Consider the following 25,115-nt stretch of genomic DNA (forward strand, 5'->3'; position numbering starts at 1 on the left):
CCATTTTGAGTTTATCTTTGTCTATAGTGTTAGGGAGTGTTCTAATTTCATTCTTTTACGTGTAGCTGTCCAGTTTTCCCAGCACAAAAATTAAAAAATGGGACCTAATGAAACTTAAAAGCTTTTGCACAGCAAAGGAAACCATAAACAAGACGAAAAGACAACCCTCAGGATGGGCGAAAATATTTGCAAATGAAGCAACTGGCAAAGGATTAATCTCCAATATATACAAGCAGCTCATGCAGCTCAATATCAAAAAAACAAACAACCCAATCCAAAAATGGGCTGAAGACCTAAATAGACATTTCTCCAAAGAAGATATACAGATTGCCAACAAACACATGAAAGGATGCTCAACATCACTAATCATTAGAGAAATGCAAATCAAAACTACAATGAGATATCATCTCACAATGGTCAGAATGCCGTCATCAAAAATTCTACACACAATCAATGTCGGAGAGGGTATGGAGAAAAGGGAACACTTTTGCACTGTTGGTGGGAATGTAAATTGATACAGCCACTATGGAGAACAGTATGGAGGTTCCTTAAAAAACTAAAAATAGAACTACCATACGACCCAGCAATCCCACTACTGGGCATATACCCTGAGAAAACCATAATTCAAAAAGAGTCATGTACCACAATGTTCATGGCAGCTCTATTTACAATAGCCAGGACATGGAAGCAACCTAAGTGTCCATCAACAGATGAATCGATAAAGAAGATGTGGCACATATATACAATGGAATATTACTCAGCGATAAAAAGAAACGAAATTGAGTTATTTGTAGTGAGGTGGATGGACCTAGAGTCTGTCATACAGAGTGAAGTAAGTCAGAAAGAGAAAAACAAATACCGTATGCTAACACACATATATGGAATCTAAAAAAAAAAAGTTCTGAAGAACCTAGGGGCAGGACAGGAATAAAGATGCAGACGTAGAGAATGGACTTGAGGACATGGGGAGGGGGTAGTGTAAGCTGGGACGAAGTGAGAGAGTGGCATGGACATGTATACACTACCAAATGTGAAATAGATAGCTAGTGGGAAGCAGCCGCATAGCACAGGGAGATCAGCTGGGTGCTTTGTGACCACCCAGACGGGTGGGATAGGGAGGGTGGGAGGGAGGGAGATGCAAGAGGGAAGAGATATGGGGATATATGTATATGTATAACTGATTCACTTAGTTATAAAGCAGAAACTAACACACCATTGTAAAGCAGTTATACTCCATTAAAGATGTTTTAAAAAAAAGGTAATATTGTCCTCCAATTCTGAGAACGTATCTGTGAATCTATAAATGAGATATGTATATTCTTAGGGTATGTGAGTGATAATGATTGGGACAGGTGGGAAAAAGAGTAGACATACATAGCAAAAGAAGAAAGAGCATTCCCCCCACCCCTGGAGAAATCAAGTCTTCTTCATGGTTAAGTAAAATTAAATTTTTAAATTAAAACTAAAGGATTTATTAATACATACTGCAACATGGATGAACCTTGAAAACACTATGCTAAGTGAAAGAAGCCAGTCACAAAGGACCACACATTTTATAACTGCACTTATATAAAATGTCCAGTATTTAAAAAATATCTATAGAGACAGAAAGTAGATTAGTGGTTGTCTAGGGCTGGGGGGAGAGCAGTATTAATGGGTAATGGCTAAGGGGTGCAGAAATTTCGCTTTGAGGTGATGAAAATCTTCCAGAAATTGATTAAGATGATGGCTACAGAACTCTGGCTTTAAATAGGTGAGTTGTATGTTATGTGATTCCAAAAAATAAATAAATAAATAATCAAAAACAAAAACTAAGAGATAGAAAAACGTTAAATGTAAAAAAAAAAAAAAGTATTTCAGATTGTGCATACAGAACTATGGGTCAAGCAGCTTCTCTTAGGGATGTATAAGGAAAAGTTTAAGAAGCATAAAAGCAGGTTCAGGTAAGTCACTAATACTGACACCAATTCATCAGCATAGAGTCATACACACGTCACAATTCATCAACATATACACTTGGCTTAGGAATCAATTTTACCAGTAGTGTATAAATTAGATGAAATGACAGTAATAAATTCCAATCTTTACTCTAAATCAATAATTTATAAAGTCCAACTGGAAAAGAAATAATTCTTTGCCAAATGTCACGGCAGTCAGGAAACTGTAACAAAGTCATATGATTTCAGGGAAACTTTCAATTAAAATCAATATATAAAATAACACATCACTTCTGAATATGCTATAGCTGTTGTGTTCAGTAATACTGCAAAGAACAAATACGTGAACTAGAAATCTGAGTGAAGATACTTTTATAAATAAATTATAGAAATTTATTTCTAATGGGCCAAAGAATAAAACAGAAAGTTAGAGGCAACCTCCTATGAAAGATAAACAAATGTTACAAATGTCAGAAACTTTAAACAGTTACCAGTTGTAAAACAGTTAGCCAGATGAAAAAGAAGGAAGAAATTTTAAGCACTAGATCAAAAAAGAACATAAAATTAAGAGGATTGAATTTTAAATAACTTGAAGGTAAAAACTGATTTTTAAAAATGTCCTTCATATGTAAATTTACTATCTTCTTTCCAATCATTTCATTCCACAAATATTTACTTGGTGTCTACACCATAATTGGGGATATTTATATCCGTATCATATCCATATAATCAAGCTCTGAGTTTAGACTAGCAAATAAAATAGACAAGATCTCTGCCTTGTGAAATTTAAAATTTGTGGAAGATGCAGTCCATAAAGAAAACCAAAATTATATATATATATTTATAACTGAATATTTATTAAGTGCTATATAACTAGTATGCAATAATAGAGAAAAGGAAGCAACCTATTTAAACAGGATAGTCAAAGAAAGTCTGAAGATTTGACATCTGAGCCCAAATCTGATACATATTTCTATTCAAATCGACAAAAATAAACAGAAAATACTAAGAGGAATATTGTAAATTAATTGATATGTTAATTAGGGCTTTGCCTCTGCCCTTAGACAGGGTATGTGCAAGATAATCCACTGGAATAGATCATAGCGTAAAATTTTCTATTTTGTATATATTTTAGAGGGTATAATATGCTATTATTATACACATGTACAGACTGGGGGGTGCTGCTCAATGCGATGCTGAGCAGGAAAGCTGGGCTTGCACTGCTGTACTGGAAAAGACAAGTCCTGGTGAGACAGGAAGGTTGAATTAGCCAAACAGGCCACCAAGTGGTCACTGGAAATAGGCCATAAAAATAAGGATGGGGCTTCCCTGGTGGCGCAGTGGTTGAGAGTCCGCCTGCCGATGCAGGGGACACGGGTTCGTGCCCCGGTCCGGGAAGAGCCCACATGCCGCGGAGCGGCTGGGCTCATGAGCCATGGCCACTGAGCCTGCGCGTCCAGAGCCTGTGCTCTGCAACGGGAGAGGCCACAACAGTGAGAGGCCCGCATACCGCAAAAAATAATAATAATAATAATAATAATAAGGATGATATCCACTACCTTTGCTGGTTATCTTCTAAATAACCTCTGATGGCTTTATATCACTCGGTTGATAGCTCTGTTCCAAGTCTTCCCTATCCTTGTTCCTAGGGGCTAAATTTTCTTCTAGTTATGGGTCACTTTTTTGGGGGCTCCTTGGCATTCTGGTTAACAATAACAATTTTTTATTTGATACTGGACATTACAAATGCACACCGCTGAGTGTCTTGATTTTGCTGTCTTCTTTTAGAAAGCGCTGAACTTTATTCCAGCAGGCAGTTATTTGTGGATCAGCTAATCCTTAAAGGCCTCTAAGCTTTGCTGGGGTGGGTTGAGAATAACCACTTCCTTTGTCGTCTCCACTGAACGCCCTGGGTTATCACCAGGGGCTTACCGTTCTAGCCGGTCAACCTCATCCTACGTGAGCAATGGGATATGGTCAGGTTGCAGCTCCCTGATCATCCTTTTTCCAAACCTGTGGAGTTTCACCCTGTGTATGTGGGTCCCCATCCAAAAAAGACTCAAAGGCACCATCATTTTCTGTTCAGCGTCTCTGTTCTGGAACTCTGTTCTGCAATTTCCAGCTGCTCTCTTCGGGATTCCCCTTCCTGCAACGTGATCTGGAAATATCTCCAGGCAGAAAGTTGGGACAATCGTGGTGCTCATTTCTCTCTCTCAGGGAATCACATCCTGCACAGCCTGCTGTCCACTGTCTGGGAACAACTGGATTGTATATTTTGTCTAGCTTTTTAGTTGCTTATAGCACGAAGGTAAGTCCAGTCCTTATTAACTCCATCATGGCTGGAAGCAGACGTCATTTTTATATAATAAAGAACCAATGAGAATTCCAAAAATTCCAAGAATTCCAAAAAGAGAATGTGTACAAGTGACAAATCAAAAGGACTAAAATGACAGGCCTGTGCCAGAATGGAGCTGGCCGCTCATAATAAATTTTGTTTCCCTAGGGGTCCAAGGAAAAGCTATTCCTATACACCTAGTGCTTGGTTTTAAGGTTCTTTAAATTCAGTGCAGATGTACCAACAGAGGCTAACAAATACCACAGTTAGCTTGTAGTTTCTAAAATAGTCAAGCTGTTCAAAGATAAAAGTAAGAAAGCGGAAGTTAAAAGGATACACAAAAGAAAAAAAGAAACCTACTTCTTCATTTTCAATATATCTCTCATAGCCTTTCTTCCTTTCCTTCTCCTAACAGTCGGCTGATGCTACAGCAACAGTTCTCAAACTTTTGTGATCAGAACCCATTCAATTCAAAATATGTTCCTAGTTTGATGACTTCTCACCACCTCCAAGCCTAGCCTGGATTATTACAAGTTTTCTAAGTAGGCTCCTCGCTTCTGCCCTTTCCAAAGCAGCCACTGTGATCCTTTTAAAAGGTGAGTTATACCAAAAATGCATAACTGCAATCTAATCATGAGAAAACATCAGACAGACCCAAACTGAGACATTCTACAAAAATAACTGACTAGTACTCATGAAATGTCTCCAAGTTCATGAAACACAAGAAAAGACTGAGGAACTGTCAAAGATAGGAGGAAATTGGACTTCCTGGGTGGCACAATGGTTAAGAATCCACCTGGCAACGCAGGGGACACGGGTTTGGGCCCTGGTCTGGGAAGATCCCACATGTCGCAGAGCAACTAAGCCCGTGCGCCACGACTACTGAGCCTGCGCTCTAGAGCCCGCGAGCCATAACTACTGAGTCCGCGTGCCACAACTACTGAAGTCCGCACGCCTAAAGCCTGTGCTCCGCAACAAGAGAAGCCACCGCAATGAGAAGCCCACGCACCGCAACAAAGAGTAGCCCCCGCTCGCCACAACTAGAGAAAGCCCGTGCGTAGCAACAAAGACCCAACACAGCCAAAAATAAATAAATTTTTTTAAAAAAGGAGGAAATTAAGGAATCAGAACAACTAAATGCGGTGTGATCTTTTGGATTGTACACTGGAACAGACTAATGACCTTAGGTGGAAAAAAGTGGAATATGAATAATGTCTACAGTTTGGCTAATAGTATTATATCAATGTTCATTCCCTGGTCTTGATTATTTGGCTACATAAGTTGTTAACATTAGAGCAGTGAAGGGAATACTCTGCATTACTTCTGCAATTTTTCTCTAAATCTAAGTTATTTCAAAATAAAGTTTTTTAAGTGCCTTCAAAGAAAAAAAAAACGTTAAGCCAAGTGGCTTCTCTACTTGAAACCCTCAAATGGCTTTCAAGATTAGCAGTTCACAAGACAGACCCACTCCCTGTTTTCATAAAGTAAAATTTTATTGGAACACAACCCCATCCTTTCATTTACATATTGTTTCTGGTGTTTTCGGGGCTACAACAGCAGAGTTGAACAGTTGCAACAGAGACTGTATGGCCTGCAAAGCCTAAAATATTTGTCATGTGGCCCTTTACAAAAAAACTTTGCCACAGTTTCCTGACTGACGGTAAAAGCAAAGTTCTCACGATGGCCTGTAGCGTGCTCAGTGATCCGGCGCAACCTACTCCTCCTCTGCCGACTCCTACTGCTAAGCCCCTCACCTTTTCTGCTCCAGCCACACAGGCCTCTCCTTGCTGTTTCACAAAATGTGCCCAGCAATGCTCTCACCTGAGGGCCTTGGCACATGCTGTTAGTCTGCTTGGACTGTGCAACTGTTGCACCTTTCAGGTCTTTGCCCGAATGTCCTGACCACTCTAATAAACCATCCCTTGGCAACCCTATACTCCCTTTATTTACTCTGATTAATTTTCCGTAGCATTCTCTACCATCTAACACATCATATATTTGTTTTTTATCTGTCCTTCTCTACAATGTAAGTTTCATGGGGCACAGGCTTTATTTTATTCGATGATATGCCTAACACTTACCGCTGCGTCAGTAAATATTTGTTGAATTACAAGCAAGTTTTATAGGATATTATATATACACAGACATATATATGTTTGTATGTGTGTGTGTGTATATATATATATATATACTTTCTTCCTGACTGGCATTTCTGTGATTTATAACCAATGCATAAGTAAACATCTTAAAATCTACCTTCTAAAAAAATTACAGGCCAAAAATACTACTGAAGCACCAAGACAGTAATCTGCGGTTTAAAATCGAGAATAGAAACAACTAATAACTAGACAGATAATCAGCAAGTCTGCAGAAGACTTGAACAACACTATCAACCAACTTGACCTAACAGGCTTCTATAAAACACTCCTCTTGACAAAAGCAGAATCCATTCTTTGTAAACCACACGGAACCTTATCAGGATAGACCATACACAAGTCCATAAATAAGTATTTATAAATTTAAAAGGTCTGAAATCATGCAAAGTTTGTTCTCTGACTACAATGGAGCTGAATTAGAAATCAAACAAGAGAAGGAAATTTGGGAAATACACAAATAGATAAAAATTAAACACATTTCTAAATAAACCATGAGTAAAAGAAGTAATTACAAGGGGATTTAGAAAGTATTTTGATCTGAATGAAAATTAAAACTTGACATATCAAAATTTATGGGAAGCAGCTAAACTGGTACTCAAAAGGGAGATTTAGAGCTTTCAACTGCCTATATTAGGAAAAGAAACTCTCTAACCAATAATCTAAGTGTTCACCTTAAAAATATAGAAAAGGAAAAGTAAACCAAACTAAGAGTAAACAGAAGGAAGGAAATAGTAAAGAGTGGAAATTAATGAAATAGAAAAATAGAGGAATGATAAACAACAAGGTCCTACCATATAGCACAGGAAACTATATTTAATATCCTCAGATAAACCATAATGGAAAAAAATAAGAAAAAAATGTACATATATGTATAACTGAGTCACTTTGCTGTACAGCAGTAATTAACACATTGTAATTCAACTACAGTTCAATAAAAAAAATAAATAAATAATGAAAAAGAGAGAAATGATAAAGTTAATAAAACTAAAAGTTGGTTTTTGACAAGATCCAAAAAAAATGATAATCACCTAAATAGTATCACCAGAAGTTTTTCTACTTTACCTGGTGGCCAGCCAGCTGGAGCTGAAAGACCTAAAAGATCTCACTGGGGGAGCAAGTGGGGAAGAGAAAGAAAGGAAAATGGGGGTAGGGGTAGGAAGAATGAAGACAGGAGACTGCTGTTTAGCAAATTAACCTTGAGGAACTACTGGTCTCTTAGCCATGTGCATATATAGCTAATAAATATTTTTTTTCAAAAGGAAAAACGAAGACAAGGGTACAGAAAAAAATATTCCTGTGTAATGCCAGACTACAAGTTAAGGGCACGATCCACTGTCTAACAGATTTTTTAAAGATTTTTAATATCCTTCAATACCTTCCTCACTTTAGTTCAACGAGTAAAAGAATACTTAGAATGAAATCTGTTCTTTTGCCTCTATTAAAAAAGATGACAGGGGCCTCCCTGGTGGCGCAGTGGTTGAGAGTCCGCCTGCCGATGCAGGGGATACGGGTTCGTGCCCCGGTCTGGGAGGATCCCATATGCCGCGGAGCGGCTGGGCCCGTGAGCCATGGCCGCTGGGCCTGCGCATCCGGAGCCTGTGCTCCGCAACGGGAGAGGCCACAACAGTGAGAGGCCCGCATACCGCAAAAAGAAAAAAAAAAAAAAAAAGATGACAAAAGGTAAGTATGAGAGTTTGAGAAAACATAAGTACAGACAGGGCGACTGTTTCTGAGGCTACTGTACTTCTCAGGTGCTTTGGGGTGGAAAAAAGTTCCAAAGCATTCAGGTAACTAACCCCTGGCTGAAAGCACCACTAAAGGGTCTAACCAGAAAAGACTAAACCACTCATACAGAGTTCACCCAGGAACACAGCACTGACATTACACACCATCACCAATGAGAAACAGTTACAAAACTGCAAACTCCATTTTCAGTAAGACCAAAATTAATAACCAAAATTCTCAAACTCAAAAGGAACCCAGTTTGGTTCCAATAACCCGAGGTAATGTGCAGAACCGTGCAGAGTAGTTATAGTTGCAGGAAGCAGCCCGACTCTGTGGCAGCTACAAATGGTTTGATGGTTTGATCAAGGAAAAAAAACAAAACAAAACACACACACACACACAGTTAGTCTGGAACACTACACTCTGTCCCTCCTTCAATGATGATTCATAAAAAAGGAACCAACACAGCAACTACAGAAAAACGTAAGACAAAAAGGAGAGCTTCAACAAAACCTATGAACAAAAACAAAAGCGGGCTTCTCTCGTGGCGCAGTGGTTGAGAGTCTGCCTGCCGATGCAGGGGACACGGGTTCGTGCCCCGGTCCAGGAAGATCCCACGTGCCGCAGAGCGGCTGGGCCTGTGAGCCATGGCCGCTGAGCCTGCGCGTCCGGAGCCTGTGCTCCGCAAAGGGAGAGGCCACAACAGTGAGAAGCCCGCATACCGCAAAAAAAAAAAAAAAAAAAGAAAAAAAAAAACCACACACAACAAAAGCTACACTTGATAGCAACAAAATAGGTGAGAAATTGTGACCAAATATTTCCTCAGTAATTGAAAAGAAAAAACACCCCGTTGAAGCAGTTGCTGTGGTGAAGCAATTCCAGATAGCAGAAATGATTGTGATAATTTAAAAATATACATGGAAATGCAAAAGATCTAAAATATCTAAAGCAATCTTGAAAAGAACAAAGTTGGAGGACTTAATCCTACCTGTCTTCAATACTTCAAAGCTATAGTAATCAAGATAGTGAGGAATTTGCATAAGGATCAATGCACAGATTAATGGAACAGAACAGAAAAAAGACCCACACTTATAGGGTCACTGGATTTTCAACAAAAGCACCAAAGCAATCCAATGGGGAAAGGAAAGTGTTTCAATAACTGGTTATGGAAGAAAATGACATCTATATAAAAAACAGTGAACTTAACATGACCAAAAATTAACTTGAGATAGATCACAGACCTAATGCACAAGTTAAAACATGAAGCTTTCAGAGAAGAAAATCTTTATGATTTGGGGGTAAGCAAGGGTTTCTCAGGTCATGAAGAGCAAGAGTCATAAAAGGCAATATTGACAAATTAGACTTCATTAAAATTAAAAACTTCTGCTCGCCAAGACAAGGCAAAAACATGAATAGACTTCCACAGATTGGGAGAAAATATTCACAAAAACACATATTTGACAAAAGAATGGTATCCAGTATACACAAAGAACTCTGAAAAACTCAATACCACCACCACACAATTTTTTTAAACGGGCAGAGTTTTGAAGACATTTTACAATAGAAAATAAAATGGGATTAATGATGGATAGAGATGCGATAAATGAAAATACTAAAACATTGGTAGAATCTAGGTAGGATGTAAACAGGTATTTACTGTAAAATTCTTTCAATTTTGTTGTATGTCTTAAAATTTTCATAATAAAAAATACCATTCAAAAGTCCTTTCTTGAAATTAAAGACGACTTGACTCTATACCTAAAGAACATATCCTGTGCCAGGGAAAAATGATCTACAATGGTTAAAATCAAGACATAGTACACCAAAGTTACTAGGCTTTAAAGATAAAAAAAGAATCTTTTGGGCAACCAGGTAAAATATGGATTTCTTACAGCAACAAATAAGAAAGATGGAAGGTCATCTGGCTAGCTTCAGCAATAGCACTATACCATTCCCCCATCCTCTGGAAAAAAAAAAAAAAGGGGGGGGGAAAGAAAGAAAGAAAGAAAAGGAAATGTAACTGACAGTTTCTATACCCAAGCAAATATAAAGGCAGAAGATAACATTTTTGATCACATAGGACCTCAGGGAAAATTGCTCACAAGGACCTTTCTTGAGGAAAATTAGAAAATGAACTTTAATCAATAGGTTTAAGTAGGTTATCAACTGAGAATGTACTTTATGTTTATTTAGGTTTAAGCAAGTAAGTAAATATATTGTGAATCATGAGGACCAAGTTTCTCACCGTTGGAGAAAAGAGTTAAAATTAAGGAATGGGGGAGGCTAGGATGAACCCTGTGGTATTGGGTTGGACCTACAAATGGATGCACACAGGACTTACATAGATGTATATATGTGTGCATGCATGTGTATGTATGAATACATGTATTTCCTAGCTCTGCCCACTGAAAAGGTCAGAAGCAATGATCCCTCAGGAACAAGGAGCACATCTAGAGCCCAGGCCTTGGTTTCTATTACCATTCTCCAATAAAAGGAACCAGGTTCCTTGGGGATATAGTTGATTCTAGGACAGGGGCAGGGAAAATACAAAATAAACCTAGAACATCTTATATTGCTAGAAAATAAGAAAAAATGATGGGGCATATTGAAAGGAGAGAGTAGCCAACTCAAAGAGCTCCCAAATGGCCAAATTTGGGACAATTTGAGCAACAAAGTAAAAAATTTACAGTAATATCCACAACACACTGACATAAATAACTGAGAAAATAAATGAAATTGGGGAAAAGGATAGATCTTCCTTATAGCTGAATTCCAATTAATAAATCATACAATAGTAATTATAGTAATGATAGTACAATAAATGTGCAATAGTAATTACTGCAGGCAAGAATCATCAAGGATGCTAAATTAGCTGGCAAAAACTTATGATGAGAAACAGGATATTTGCATGATCTCAAAGTATCACCCCACAAGATAGCTACAAGGTACATACAGAAAAGGAGAATATTTACAGTAGAAAAATCTGGCAGACGCCATCTCAATCAAGTGATGAAAGTTAACATTGCTGGCAATGAGATATATCAACATCCTCTAAACACGAGGCTCTGAAAAAGAATACATCACTTCTATGGTGTTCTTACTAAAAATGCACAACCTGAATTTAACCGTAAAGAAATATTAAACACCTCACTACAAATATCTCAATTTCATTTCTTTTTATGGCTGAGTAATATTCCAATGTATATATGTGCCACATCTTCTTCTGATGGATCTAGAGTCTGTCATACAGAGCGAATTAAGTCAGAAAGAGAAAAGAAAATACCTTATGCTAACACATATATATGGAATCTAAGGGGGGAAAAAACGGTCATGAAGAACCTAAGGGTAAGACGGGAATAAAGATACAGACCAACTAGAGAATGGACTTGAGGATATGGGGAGGCAGAAGGGTAAGCTGTGACAAAGTGAGAGAGTGGCATCGACATATATACACTACCAAACATAAAACAGATAGCTAGTGGGAAGCAGCTGCATAGCACAGGGAGATCGGCTTGGTGGTTTGTGACCACCTAGAGGGGTGGGATAGGGAAGGTGGGAGGGAGGGAGAGACAAGAGGGAAGAGATATGGGAACATATGTATATGTATAACTGATTCACTTTGTTATAAAGCAGAAACTAACACACCATTGTAAAGCAATTACACTCCGATAAAGATGTTAAAAAAAAAAAAAGAAATATCAAACAATCCCAAACTGAATGACATGCCACAAAATAACCAGTGTTCTTCAAAAGTGTCAAGGTCATAAAAGGACATTAGTGGGATATTTGGAGAAATCTAAATAAGGTGTGTTGATTAGTTAATAATATAGTTTCAATGTTAATTTCCTGCTGTTGATAATTACGTTATGGTCATGTAAGATGCTAGCATTTGGGGAGATTGGCTGAAGGGTATCTGGGAACTCTGTACAACTTTTGCAATTTCCTTGTAAGTCAAAAATGATTTCAAAATAGTTTTAAAAAATGAATGTGAAACTTCCTCAAAAAATAAATAACCAATCCAGAAAACAAAAAGCCCTTACCAATAAGAAAGTTTAAAAACTCTCTTGATCATCTCCTTGGTCAAAGAGGAAACATAAACCAAAATCATGGACAGGGCAAGGTAGGGGTAGGGGATTAAGAGGTACAAACTAACAATACTACGTATAAAATAAATAAGCTACAAGGATATAATGAACAGCACAAGGAATGTAGCCAATATTTTATAATAACTTTAAATGGAGTATAATCTATAAAAATATTGAATCACTATGTTGTACACCTGAAACTATAATACTATAAATAAACTATACTTCAATTTAAAAAAAATCATGGACTAATAAGAATTTAAACATTTCACGTCAGAACCTATGGGATATAGCTAACACAGTACTCAGAAGAAAATTTATATTAGTTCTTATATTAGCAAAAGGAAATAAATAAATAGCAAATAATAAATAAATCAATTTAGCATTTGGGTCAAGATGTTTGAAAAGTATAAAATGGAACCAACAAAACCAGAAAAAATTAATAATGTTAAAAGCAGACATTAATAAATTAGAAAACAAAAAAAGGGAAACAATAAATAAACCCAAAAGATGGTTTGGGGGATAATAAATAAAAACAGTTCCACTAGCTAACCTATCAAAAAGGGGGATGGCGCACAAATACAAACACATAAACAAAGAAATCGAGGAGAAATAACCACAAAAAGAACACAAGTTTACTTTGCTCCACTCCATATAAAGCAAATTTTAAAATTTTGATAAAATGAACCACTTTCTAGGAAGATATTTTATCAAAATTGACAATAAATCTAAGTAGCTCTTAATGTTACAATATGAAAAGTTAGTATTATACCATCTATGTAGAAAAGGGGAGAAAAAAAATATCCACACATATACCCATTAAATACCGCTGAATGGGTACAACCACCATAACAGGCGAGAGACAGCCTTGGAGGAGAGACTTTTCAAGGTATACAATACACACATTTATAATTTTTAAACCATGTGATCCTATTACCTATCCAAAAAATTAAATAAGTGGGAAATAATCTTCCCTTGTAAATAAAATACATAACAATAAATAAAAATAAAAAATAAAAACTCCACAGCAACTTGATCAATTCTCTCTGGTTATTCAATTTCTGTATTCATTTACAAATTTACCTGCTCTGCAAATCCTGCCCATAGGCCTGCGAACCAACTAGTACTGTTAACCCAATTTAAACCAAAGAATTTAAAGACAGCATAGTAAAGGCCTCTGGCACTCTGACTGTAAAACACAAACTAGAATATGTACGACAGTAAAACCTAAAAGTGAATAAAAAGGAAAGCTGTTCTCATGCCAAATACTAAACACTCCAAGAAGCCAGAAATTCTCTAAACTCAGTTTTTCAGAGACTACTTCTAGCTGTTTTTCCAACATGATGAATTTGTTATTTCATTATAGAATCTCCACTTGAATTCTATCATTTAGGAACTTAAAAATTAAATATGGCCTTTGGATTGTTTCTAGGCAAACTGCAGAAATAATGTAAATACCTAGAATGATATGAAAGATAGGCCATCTCAAGTTCTTCTTCCAAAGTCCCAGCAATGTTTGTGGTTATCATCAACATAATCTAGGTGTTACGGTTTAGGCAAAATTCTGGCTGAAACCCACTTCAAAAACTCATTTCGTCTCTTTCTTTCACTTCGAATAGTATTTAGCCATCTACGCTTGTGCCTCCATGTTGATTGCCTGTGGCGGTTATATAGCAATTCAGGTATTTTTGAAGATACAACCTGTATCGGTCAGGATCTCAGTTGCAACCGACAGAAACTGACTCACGCAGGATAGTCAGAAAAGCAGTTTACTGGACAATGATTGGTTAGAACTTATAGAACCTCCAGTTAGGCTGAGGAAGCAGGCTAGGAAGGTGGCAGAAATAACCCTGGACCACAGCCAAAAATCAGAGAATGCTCCTAATGCCACAGCCTGCAAAGCCCTCACCATCATTCCTCGATGCTCTGGACACTGCCCCTGTGGCCCCTGGAGACGACACCACCACCACTATCACCAGAATGGACTGTCCACAATCCCTGCTTCCTTAGAAAATATATTTCTGCTGGCGTACAGAAATATAAACTGATCCTGTATCCAGCCACCTTGATAAATTTCCCTATTATTTCTAACAATCCGTTTTAGAGGGGGTTTTCTGTGTCATCTGAAAACAATGAAGCTCCATTCAAAGTCCAGGAAAGGAATACCCACATGGCTGAGCCCAGGTCACATGCCTGAAAACTGGTTAAGCAAATATCTGGCATTTTTAGTTTCCATAGTGAGAGGAAGACACTTCTTCCCACCAAGCTTCATAAAATGGGGAGCTCTCCAGATATAAGAATGGGACAGAAAAAACAATTTTTGGTAAAATTCAGAGTACACTGTAGGAAAACATTCTATCAGAAATGATCATGACAGAAATAATAGAAATAATTATATAAAGTAAGAAGAAACATTATAAATTAATAATCAAATATATAATATAAAAAATAAGGAGGCATACAGACAACCAAGGATCATTAGGATACAAAAATAATCATTATATTCTAAGTAAAAGTAAACACAAGAATGATACAATCTTAAAATGTGAACACCACACTTGGATTATCTCATGAATCCTTCAGAGCAGGTGGAATTCATTCCTCTCCATTCCTCCTGCAATTCCAGAATACAGTCAGTGAACTTTAAATAATGCATCAACAGCCAACTGTTCAAAACCTTGAATGTTCTGTAAATGTCTCATCATATAAGACCAATGGACCCCCAAAGGAAAAATCATCAGAGAGGAGCAAAGAACTAGAAACACAGCAAATAATTACTTTTCTGTCTCTTTCCTCTCCTCCCTGAGGGGCATCTTATGGTTCTCCCTTCAAAGAAAAAAAAAAAATACAAAGAACAGAAACTAAAACAAGAATGAAGAGACTATGATCTCCTTTACTGTCTATGTGTATTCTTGTCCAGTTTTTTCATTCTTAATGTTCTCCTCACATGTTAAAGTGGACCTGAGGTAATTCACACTTTTATAAAAGCTGAAAATATTTGCAAAAGATAAATTACTTTGGCCTATTTACTCTAGATTAATTTCAAGTGGGAGAGTGGGGAGAGTTTCATAAAAGGGATGAGCTGGGTCATGAAGGAGGAATAAGAGAAAGGAAGAGGCAATGTTTCGGGTTGAGGAATAACACAAACAGAACTGAGAACATCCAAGGTCTATTCAATGAGCTGAGAGCAGAATGACTACAGCCCAGACCTACTAACACTATGATGTAAAGAGCCTTTAATAAACAGACGGGAAACCTGGAAGAGAAGCAGTTTGGGGAAATCAGACTAATTTAGTTATGGACAGATTAAGAGTTGCCCATGAGATACTTCAAATAATGTTATCAAGTAGGCAGTTGGAAATAGAGACTCGGGAAGAGGCTAGAGATCTAGATGAGGAACCATCCCACACGTAGATCACGGTCAAAGCCGCAGAACAGGCACTTGGGACTAGTGTTAAATGAGCCCCAGGCTACCAGACACTTAGGTGAAAACTCCTAATCAAACGTAGAACCAAATGTGGTGATTAATAATTTTAGATTGCCTAAAGGCAATGCAATGAATTCTGTAAACTAATTCTTCTGTTCAGAATAGATTTTCTTTCAAATATTGAAATTCTATATACACACATATACAAACACTGCAGTTCAGGAGAGAAGTCCTCCGAGATCAGAACACTGCTGACCCATGGGCCGCATTTTCAGTTTACAGCGTCTCTCCATGCACGATCTCACTGCATCTCTCTGCAGCAGTGCTGAGCTCACAAGGCTCAATGGCACTATTCTCCTTTTAGACATGAACAAACTGAGGCTGAAAGAGAAAACGACCTGCTCAAGTGGCAGAATCCAGACCCTGAACACAGGTCATGTGACTCCAAACCCAGCGTTATTACATCTGAGTGATCAGAGAAACGGCTACAGCAAGAGGGTCTTGAATCTTCATGCAGCTAATCTCTGTCTATAGGCTGAATACTATTTTTCAAGTGCATAAGGAGCATTTTTCATTTGGTAGTTTTTAAATTTTAAGGCTTTTTTTCTTATAAAAATCAATACACGCTCATTGCAAAAAAGTTGTAATTTTACAAAACTGTATGGTATCTCCCCAAAATCTCAACTCTCAAAGTAACTGCTACAAATAGTTTCGAGTCTATTCCACAAGACCATTTTCTCTACTTATTTTATCAATGCACATTAGGAGCTGTATAAATGTGTCATGTGCTGGAATATATTTACATACTTGCAAATGTTTCCACTGGATTGATTTTTAGAAGGAGAATGTTGGGTCACAGAGAAAACTTACATTGTAATAGTTATTGCCAAACTGCTTTCCAAAGAGGCGGTACCAATTTCTACTGACATACAATATGTGACTGACAAATCTGATTACTTAAAATGTAAAATTTCTACAACAAACAAAAAACATCATAAACGAAGTTCATGAAAAAAGCAAACAACAAAAGAGTTAATTAAAGAGTTAATGTCAAAGAGTTAATTCCTCTCATATATGAAAATTTCTTACAAATTAAAAAAATGAGCAAAGGCTATAAAAATAAATACAAATGGTCAAAATATATATAAACCAACATTTAATCCCATTCAGTAAACAAATCCAAATTAAACAAAAGCAATGTATTATTTTTACCCATCAAATTGGCCAAAATAAATTTAAAGACTACTATATCTCGCAGAGCATGGGGACAGGGAACCAAGCTCTCTCGCAGACTGCTGGAAAACGGGTATTAATGGCTCAACTTCTGCAGAGCGTCTTGCCCCGGTGTGAACATTTAATGTATGTGGCACTCTACCCAGCAATTCCACTTTTAGGAATTGATCCCGCATCAGTAACAAGACAAGGGCACAGCCATTTATTTACAGTAATGTTCAATACAATGCCGAAAAGAATAGCAAACGTGTGGAAACAGTCTCAATTGGTCTGTCAATCAGAAATTAAATAAAGTATGATAAAACCATACAATGGAATGTAATATAGCCATAACAATGATGGTGTGGTAACTATTCACTTTATCATGGGAAAATATCCATGATATTAAGAAATATACAGAACAATTCCATTTATATGTATGTATACAGCCACAGGAAAAATTTCTTAAGATATACATATTTCAGAATAGCAATAGTAGTTATATCTACATGGAGGAATTACAGGTAATTTTTCAATATACATTTCTGTAATTGTTTTGAACAATATACATGTGTTTACTTTTTATATTAAAGAAGACACAAGAACATTTTCATTAAAAAAAAAAAAAAGACAGGAAACACTGAAAAGTTGGGAATCAGTGGGCCAGAACCAGATGAGGTTATAAATCTTCTCACATACCGAAATTCTATATAGTAATTAAGGAAATATTTACTCTAGGGTGCTTTTTCATCATTAAAGAAAACCTCCTCAAGATTTATTCTTTCCCCATATCTTTTGAGGAGACTAAAATATAAGCAATATAATAATTATAATTAACATGATATTTGACTTTTTAAATAATAATGTGGCTGCATCTTGGGAGGACAGAGAAGGGGTAGAGAGAATAAAGAGATGATAAAACCCCAGCCTAAACCTTTCTCAGGTTTCAAAACTCCCAAAGAACATCAATGCAAACCTCCAAATTCAGGTCCTAGAGCCAGAAATGGGGACTCGCTGTTCATAAAGATCTATGAATATATTATTATCCTATTAACAAGATATTACCATTCCTGGATTGTAACTGCACAAGAGAAGTTAAGGCAAACACAAGTTAAACTTATATTTAACTATCAGATGGAATATACTACCTAAGCTTTACTCATCACATTTTATAAAAAAGGTTTATAAAAGCATTATTCAAAATATGGTTTCAACTCTTACAGATTATATGTGGTAAAAAAAAAAGCAACAATTAAATAATTACCTCTCCTATGAAGACTACTATAACACAGTCCAACTTCTCTTCAGGATACAGATTATCAATAAGGGAATGAAGAGTTTCTATGAGGTAAGATTTAACTTCTCTCCTCACTGTGGGAACTCCCATTACTATTGAAACTGAAACAAAATAATGATAGTAATTATATTAAAAGATTTTGCAAAGACAATGCAGAAAAACACCACTGTTTTACAAGTATTATACCCTCTCAAATTGATAGAAATAATTGGGGGATCAAATATACTACATCAAAAGAAAGAAAAATAATCAAAAATATGGGGCACACCTATTATACAGTAATTCTTTTCCACATGGCTTCTCCATAAGAAAAGAAACAATGTCAAAGAACTGATAAAGATTAAAGACATTAAACCACACGTTAAAAATGAATGATGGTAAAGTATAAACAACAGATTTTATTATACAACTAAAACTTAGAAACATTAAACACATCTTAAAAATTAAAGTCTCGGGCTTCCCTGGTGGCGCAGTGGTTGAGAGACCGCCTGCCAATGCAGGGGACACGGGTTCGTGCCCCGGTCCGGGAAGATCCCACATGCCGCGGAGCGGCTGGGCCCGTGAGCCATGGCCGCTGAGCCTGCGCGTCCGGAGCCTGTGCCCCGCAACGGGAGAGGCCACAACAGTGAGAGGCCCGCGTACGGCAAAAAAAAAAAAAAAAAAAAAAAATTAAAGTCTCACATGTCATATATAAGATGTCCTAAGGAGGACACTACATCACTTCTGTGGTTTTCTTCCCAAATTCATAACCTCAATCTAACCATGAAGAAATGTCAGACAAATCCAAATTAGGGGGACACTCCCCAAAGATCAGGAAAGACAGAGAAAGGATGAGGAACTGTCCCTGACTGGAGAAGACTAAGGGGACATAACAATTACATGAAATATGGGATCCTGAGTCAGATCCTGGAACAGATTAAATAATAATAATAAAATGACAAACTCTAAGATCTAAGGTTAACAGCATAGCATCAATGTTAATTTCTTGGTTTTGATCATTGTACAATAGCTATACAAGGTGTGAACATTTACGGAAACTGGGGGAGGTATATGGAAACTGTGTACTATTCATGCAACTTTTTTTAAGTCTAAAATTAGTCAGTTCTACTATAATGCTTGTTTTGAAATGCAAATTGTTCCTACATGATTAATGCATTAGAGAACAATTTGAGCATGAAGTCAATTTCACATTTGCTTTTATGCAATTTCTCCCCTGGGACAAACACTCACTAGGTGAACACAGAAAATGGTACCCATTTGAACTGAATTCAGAATACTGAACCAAGCCATGTAGAAATACCCAAAATGCACAGCTGCCTCAGTTCACTGCATGCTGTGAACCACAGCTATCTACACCTGGTGTTACAACTTTCTGCCAGATTTCAGTCAATCCGCTTTGTACCACTTCACAAAAAGCTTCCAAGCTGCAGTCCTTCTGAAGCCCACTTTAACAAGCAAACCTCAAGTCTTTTTCAAGGTAGAATGCCATATTTGTCGTATTTATGCATTTCTCCATCATTTAATACATGCAAAATTGTGCCACTGCTTTTATTAGCTTATCTTTTATGTGTAACTGACAACGCTTTTGAGTGTTGTGATCCTGACCCCATTTTTCTCCTTTTATTGCACAATTTTGCATAGCACAATAATATTTAGGAACACATGTCATATTAGAGTACTTCACAGTTAGTTTTTAAATGTAATATCTTTAAAAGTCTTAGGGACTTCCCTGGTGGTACAGTGGTTGAGACTCCGTGCTCCCACTGCATGAGGCACGGGTTCAGTCCCTGGTCGGGGAACTAAGATCCCGCATGCCGCGCAGCGTGGCCAAAAAATTAAAAAAAATAAAAACATAGGGCTTCCCTGGTGGCGCAGTGGTTGAGAGTCCGCCTGCCGATGCAGGGGACACGGGTTCATGCCCCGGTCCGGGAAGATCCCACATGCCGCAGAGCGGCTAGGCCCGTGAGCCATGGCCGTTGAGCCTGCACGTCCAGCGCCTGTGCTCCGCAACGGGAGAGGCCACAGCAGTGAGAGGCCCGCGTACCGCAAAAAAAAAAATAATAATAATAATAATAATAATAAAAAAATAAAAATAAAAACATAAAATAAAAATGTCTTAGTATCCTAAGTGTTACACATCAGTAGAGAAGTATTTTGCAAAAGTTAAAATTAAGTCTTAATTATGTAACAATTTATTGGAGATACTACAAAACACTTAGAGGTCATAGAAGTCTAAAGTTAGAAGGACGTGTAAGATCATGGATCCATGATTCTACCGCCGTGATTCTGCAGTTCTAAGGTCCAAATAGCTTAAGGGAGTCCCCCAAGTTTCCATACCACATTCCTCTCTTCCATTTTGGGATGAAGAATTTCCAAGGGCTCAAAAAAAAGATTTGCTATATTTGTTCTGAACATGTGCATTGAACACTTATTAAATGCAATACATTATATTAGGTGTTAGGAATATAACAGCACAGATAAAGTCCCTGCCGTCATGGGACCTTTCTTACATTCTACAAGAGGGAAAAAGATAAATAATTTTAGAGGGTGATATGTAGTATATGAATTAAAACATGTCAATATTAGAAAGAGTGCACGGGGGGAAGAGGAAGTACCTCTACAGACAGTGCAGTCATGGAAAGACTCTGATATCGACTGAGCTGGTACTTAATGATGAGAAAGAGAAGAGAAAGAAGATGAGGAAACAGCTAGGCGCTGAAGAGAGGATGATCTGAACAGTCAAGCAATAGCAAGAATAGAATGTCTCTAAAGCAGAATCAGCCTAGATTCAGAGGAATTAGTTAGGGATCTGATCACATATACCCTTAAATTTAGTTTTAATTCTGAGGGCAAGAGAAAGCCACTGTAAGGTTGTAAGCAGGGGAGTGACAACATCCAATTTGTAATTTTAAAAGATTACCAAATTTTATGGAGAATAGACATAAAAGTGTTAACAAGTATAAAAGTATTTTTGGAGAGATCAGTTAGGAAGTTACTGCAGTAATTTAAGGAAAAGATGGTGGTTTGAATTAGGATGTTTGAAGTTGGAGATGAGTGAGCAGATCTGGGATCCACTGTGGAGACCCTCACCAGTGGGGCTTATGGCTGGCAGAGATAAGGGAAGGGGAGGGTCGAGGATGACCTGAGTAAGTGGACATGGGATCTTTTACTGAGAATAACACACCTGAGGGGGAAAGGGCTCCCAATCAAGATTTCTGTTTTGACTATGTTACTCTGAGATGCCTAGAGACAAGATGAGTTACCCTGAAAGCAAATTTCCATATACTTTAATCTACCTCAGAATTTTAAAATATTTAGAGTATACATTAAAAGAGTATAAACTATGCTATAAAGCATTTCTATGAAATGTTAACGCATATGAAGTTCAGAAACTTTGTTCACAGAAAAAGCAAAATCCATGCTGACTTTAGCGTATGCAAAGAAAAATGGCATAAAGTAATAATGCAAATTCTCTATTCCCTACCAGTCTTAAGTTGTTCTGTTTCTGTTTTAAGTTTAGATGGCATGTTTAGAGAAGAAGCCACTTCTCCCAAATAGACTGTTTTGGAGCTGAAATTTAAATTCTTTAGTTTAAACCAAGGCACTCAAGGACTCCAAAAGCACTAAAAAGGAAAGTACTAACTTCGGCTAAATCTACAGAATTAGAGTATCCATGCTAGGGGTAATTCACAGAATACCACAAAAAAGGACAGCTTTTCCTGCCTTCTGGGCATGTTGTAAGGTCCCCTTAGGTTGGGGAGCTGGGGGGAGGGGATGTGACTAGTAACAGACAATTGTGTAACTCACTGCTGAACACATGTAACTGCAGAGTGAAATCCTTCCTGCTCAGTAGAGCCACCCGGAACATTCAATACAGCAAATGCTCCATCAGCCTGGATCTCTTGAGTGGTCAGTGATGTACAAGGCTCCCTGCTAACCCTGATGAATGTGTACTTTAGCAGAAATAAATAAATAAATAAACCTTAAATTACTTAAATTCCTGAGATTTGGGGGTTGTTAGTTACCACCTCATAACCCAGCCTGTCCTGTTTGACACAATTATTCTTCTATGGTTTATAATATAGAAAATGAATGTATTCTAAGGGGTGAGAGTTCAGAAGAAAAAATGTCAGCAACATAAACAATGGGGCCACGCCATCCTTTAAGAAGGAGCAAGGTGGACTGAGGATCCAAACAGAAACAGAGCCCAGGGGCTAGACAGAGTACTTTGTTTCACTGATTCACTGTCCAATACTTCCTATTCAAGTATTAACTGTGCATCTGTAATACATCTGTTATGTACTAGACAATCTAAAACACAGTCATGAGCCACTGCCTCATGGAGTTTATAATATGAGAGAGCTATCATCTGTTTTATCAGTTTTATTCAACTTTCTCAGAAAGTTTTCAAATTCTAGTACTTATTTCCTCTAAAATCAAGAAAAATTTAGGAAGAATCTTAATTTGGCATTCCTTATCTTCAATTCCTCAGTCTACCTTCAGTTAAAACTACTTTCCTTTTTAAATATTTATTGCTAGTCAAATATTTCAGCCTATCATGCTTCCTTATGGCTTTAGTCAATTCTTCCTCATTTCTTCCCTTATGTCCGATGGCAATTATTTTTCTCCTGCTGCTTAGTTGCACCTTCTCTCTGTCTTCACCTTTCTCTTTCCTGAAATGAACGGCTAGAGAACCTTGAAGGCTAAGTCTTGAGCCCTAGGTGACTTCATCCATCTGTATCCTCAACAACCTGTCACTTGCAAACGATGACTCATAACATTAAATCTAATTCAGATGTCTCTTTTGGGTTCCAGATCTATATCCCACTGCCTATCTTCCACGACAATAACTCAAGATCACCTCCTAACTTAACATATCCAAATTGAACTGATGATCCCCTCTTGCAAACCAATTCTGCCAATCATTTCCTGTTGTCCCCATCTCAATGAGAAGCACTCACCATCCGTCCAGTTGCACGATTCAGCAGCCTAGGACTTATCCTTGACCACTCCACTCCCTCTACCTCAGTCCACAAATCCAGTCCCTCTCTCTGTCCTCCCATGCATGTCCCCATGCACTGCAAACAACTCTAAATCCAATTCTTCATCTCTACCATCAGTACACCCTAGTCCAAGCTTATCCTCTCTCAAGTGGATCACTGCAACAGCCTCTCATCGGGTCCTTTCCATCTGTTGTTCTTCGCACATCCTCATTCATCCCATTGCAGCAAATGGGATCCCTGCACAATTGAAATCATATACAGTCATCCTTACTAAGTCCTGCTTAAAACCCTTCATTGGCTTCTTTCTGCTCTTAGGAGAAAAGCCCAAATCCTATAAATGGCCTGCAAAGCCCTGCCTTGACTTGCCCTGACACACCTCTAGCCTCATCTTGTTTCATGCTTCCCCTCAATCTACACGTCAATGACAGTGGCCTTGTTTCACTTTCTAGAATATTCCATGATCCCTTCCATCACAAACCTTTTGTGCTGCTCTTCTCCTTTTCTGAAATACTCTTTTCTCCCATGTGGGAGACAGCATAATGACCCCCCAAAGATGCCAAAACCCTAATTCCTGGAACTTGTGACTATATTACCTTATATGCCAAAATGACTCTGCAGATGTGAGATGAAAGATTCTTGAGATGGAAGACTATCCTGGCTTATCCAAGTGAGCCCAATGTACTCACAAGGGTCCTTAGGAGAGTCAGAGTGAGAGAAGATGTGACAATGAAGCAAGAGGGTCAGAGTCCGAGGGAGATTTGAAGATGCTATGCTCTGAAGATGAAAGAAGGGGCCACAAACTAAAGAATGTAGGTGGCCCCTAGGAGCTGGAAAAGGCAAGGCAATGGACTCTCCCCTAGAGCCTCCAGAAGGAACACGCCCCTGTTGACACACTGATTTTAGGACTTCTGACCTCCAAAACTGTAAGATGATAAATTTGTATTGTCTCGAGTCACTGGGTTTGTGGTAAGGTGCTACACAGCAGCAACAGGAAACTAATACACCCATCTTTACCAGTAAACTACTTATTCCTCTGATCTCAGGTCAAATGTATTTTTCAAGGCTTCCCTAAACTCCTTAATTAATAGCCCTTCTATTCACTCTCAAATCATCCTTTATATCACTAATGTTGTAACTGTACAATTATTTATATAATTGATTAACTGACTAATGTATTCTCCTTTAGTAGAATGAAGCTCACAAGACTAGGAATCATGTCCAATTTTGTGTAACAAAGCACACAAAAGTGCCCATGGACTTTTTTTTTTTTTTTTTTTGAAGTACACGGGCCTCTCACTGCTGTGACCTCTCCCGTTGTGGAGCACAGGCTCTGGACGCGCAGGCTCAGCGGCCATGGACCACGGGCCCAGCTGCTCTGCGGCATGTGGGATCCTCCCAGACCAGGGCACGAACCCGTGTTCCCTGCATCGACAGACTGACTGTCAACCACTGCGCCACCAGGGAAGCCCCCCATGGATTTTTTTTTTTTTTAACTTCAGCAAATACTTAAAGAACTACCTGCTGTCCTCTACTAAGCAGTAATGCCATTTTGGTAGGTAACCTGTGGAGGGTCTTTTCTCAGCCATCCTGCTCAGAATGGACCCTTCATCTGAAGACATGTGTGTTTCTGCAACTGTAAGAAATTTTCTTCTATTATTCGTTTGATTATTTCTCCCCTTCACTCTGTTCTCTCCTTCTGAAATTCCTATTAGGTAGATGTTAGAATGTTGGTCTATCCCAATTCTTTGTGCCCTTTGTGTTGCATTCTGGAAGAACTACACAGCTCAATCTTTCTGATCACTAATTCGATCTTCAGCTGTGTCTATTCTGCTTATCAGACCATTTATATGGAAAATTAAAATATAATTATTGACATAAAAACACAAAGATTTCTAACTGACCCTTTTATAATAGTCACTTATGAGTTGTCCTTTCTCA

At 37.8% G+C, this 25,115-nt stretch overlaps 1 protein-coding gene across 2 annotated transcripts in view; it reads right to left on the reverse strand.

Moving 5' to 3' along the window:
- Positions 1–25,115, reverse strand: part of MGAT4A (alpha-1,3-mannosyl-glycoprotein 4-beta-N-acetylglucosaminyltransferase A) — a 113,052-nt gene that overhangs the window by 28,709 nt on the left and 59,228 nt on the right. For both annotated transcript variants that reach the window (XM_081254365.1, XM_081254366.1), the window contains one exon: positions 18,142–18,275. In XM_081254365.1, the coding sequence (XP_081110491.1) occupies positions 18,142–18,275 (134 nt within the window). The remainder of the gene's footprint in view (positions 1–18,141; positions 18,276–25,115) is intronic.

Source organism: Mesoplodon bidens, assembly GCF_964165515.1.
Source record: "Mesoplodon bidens genome assembly, chromosome: 14".
In the NCBI taxonomy this organism is placed as follows: domain Eukaryota; kingdom Metazoa; phylum Chordata; class Mammalia; order Artiodactyla; family Ziphiidae; genus Mesoplodon; species Mesoplodon bidens.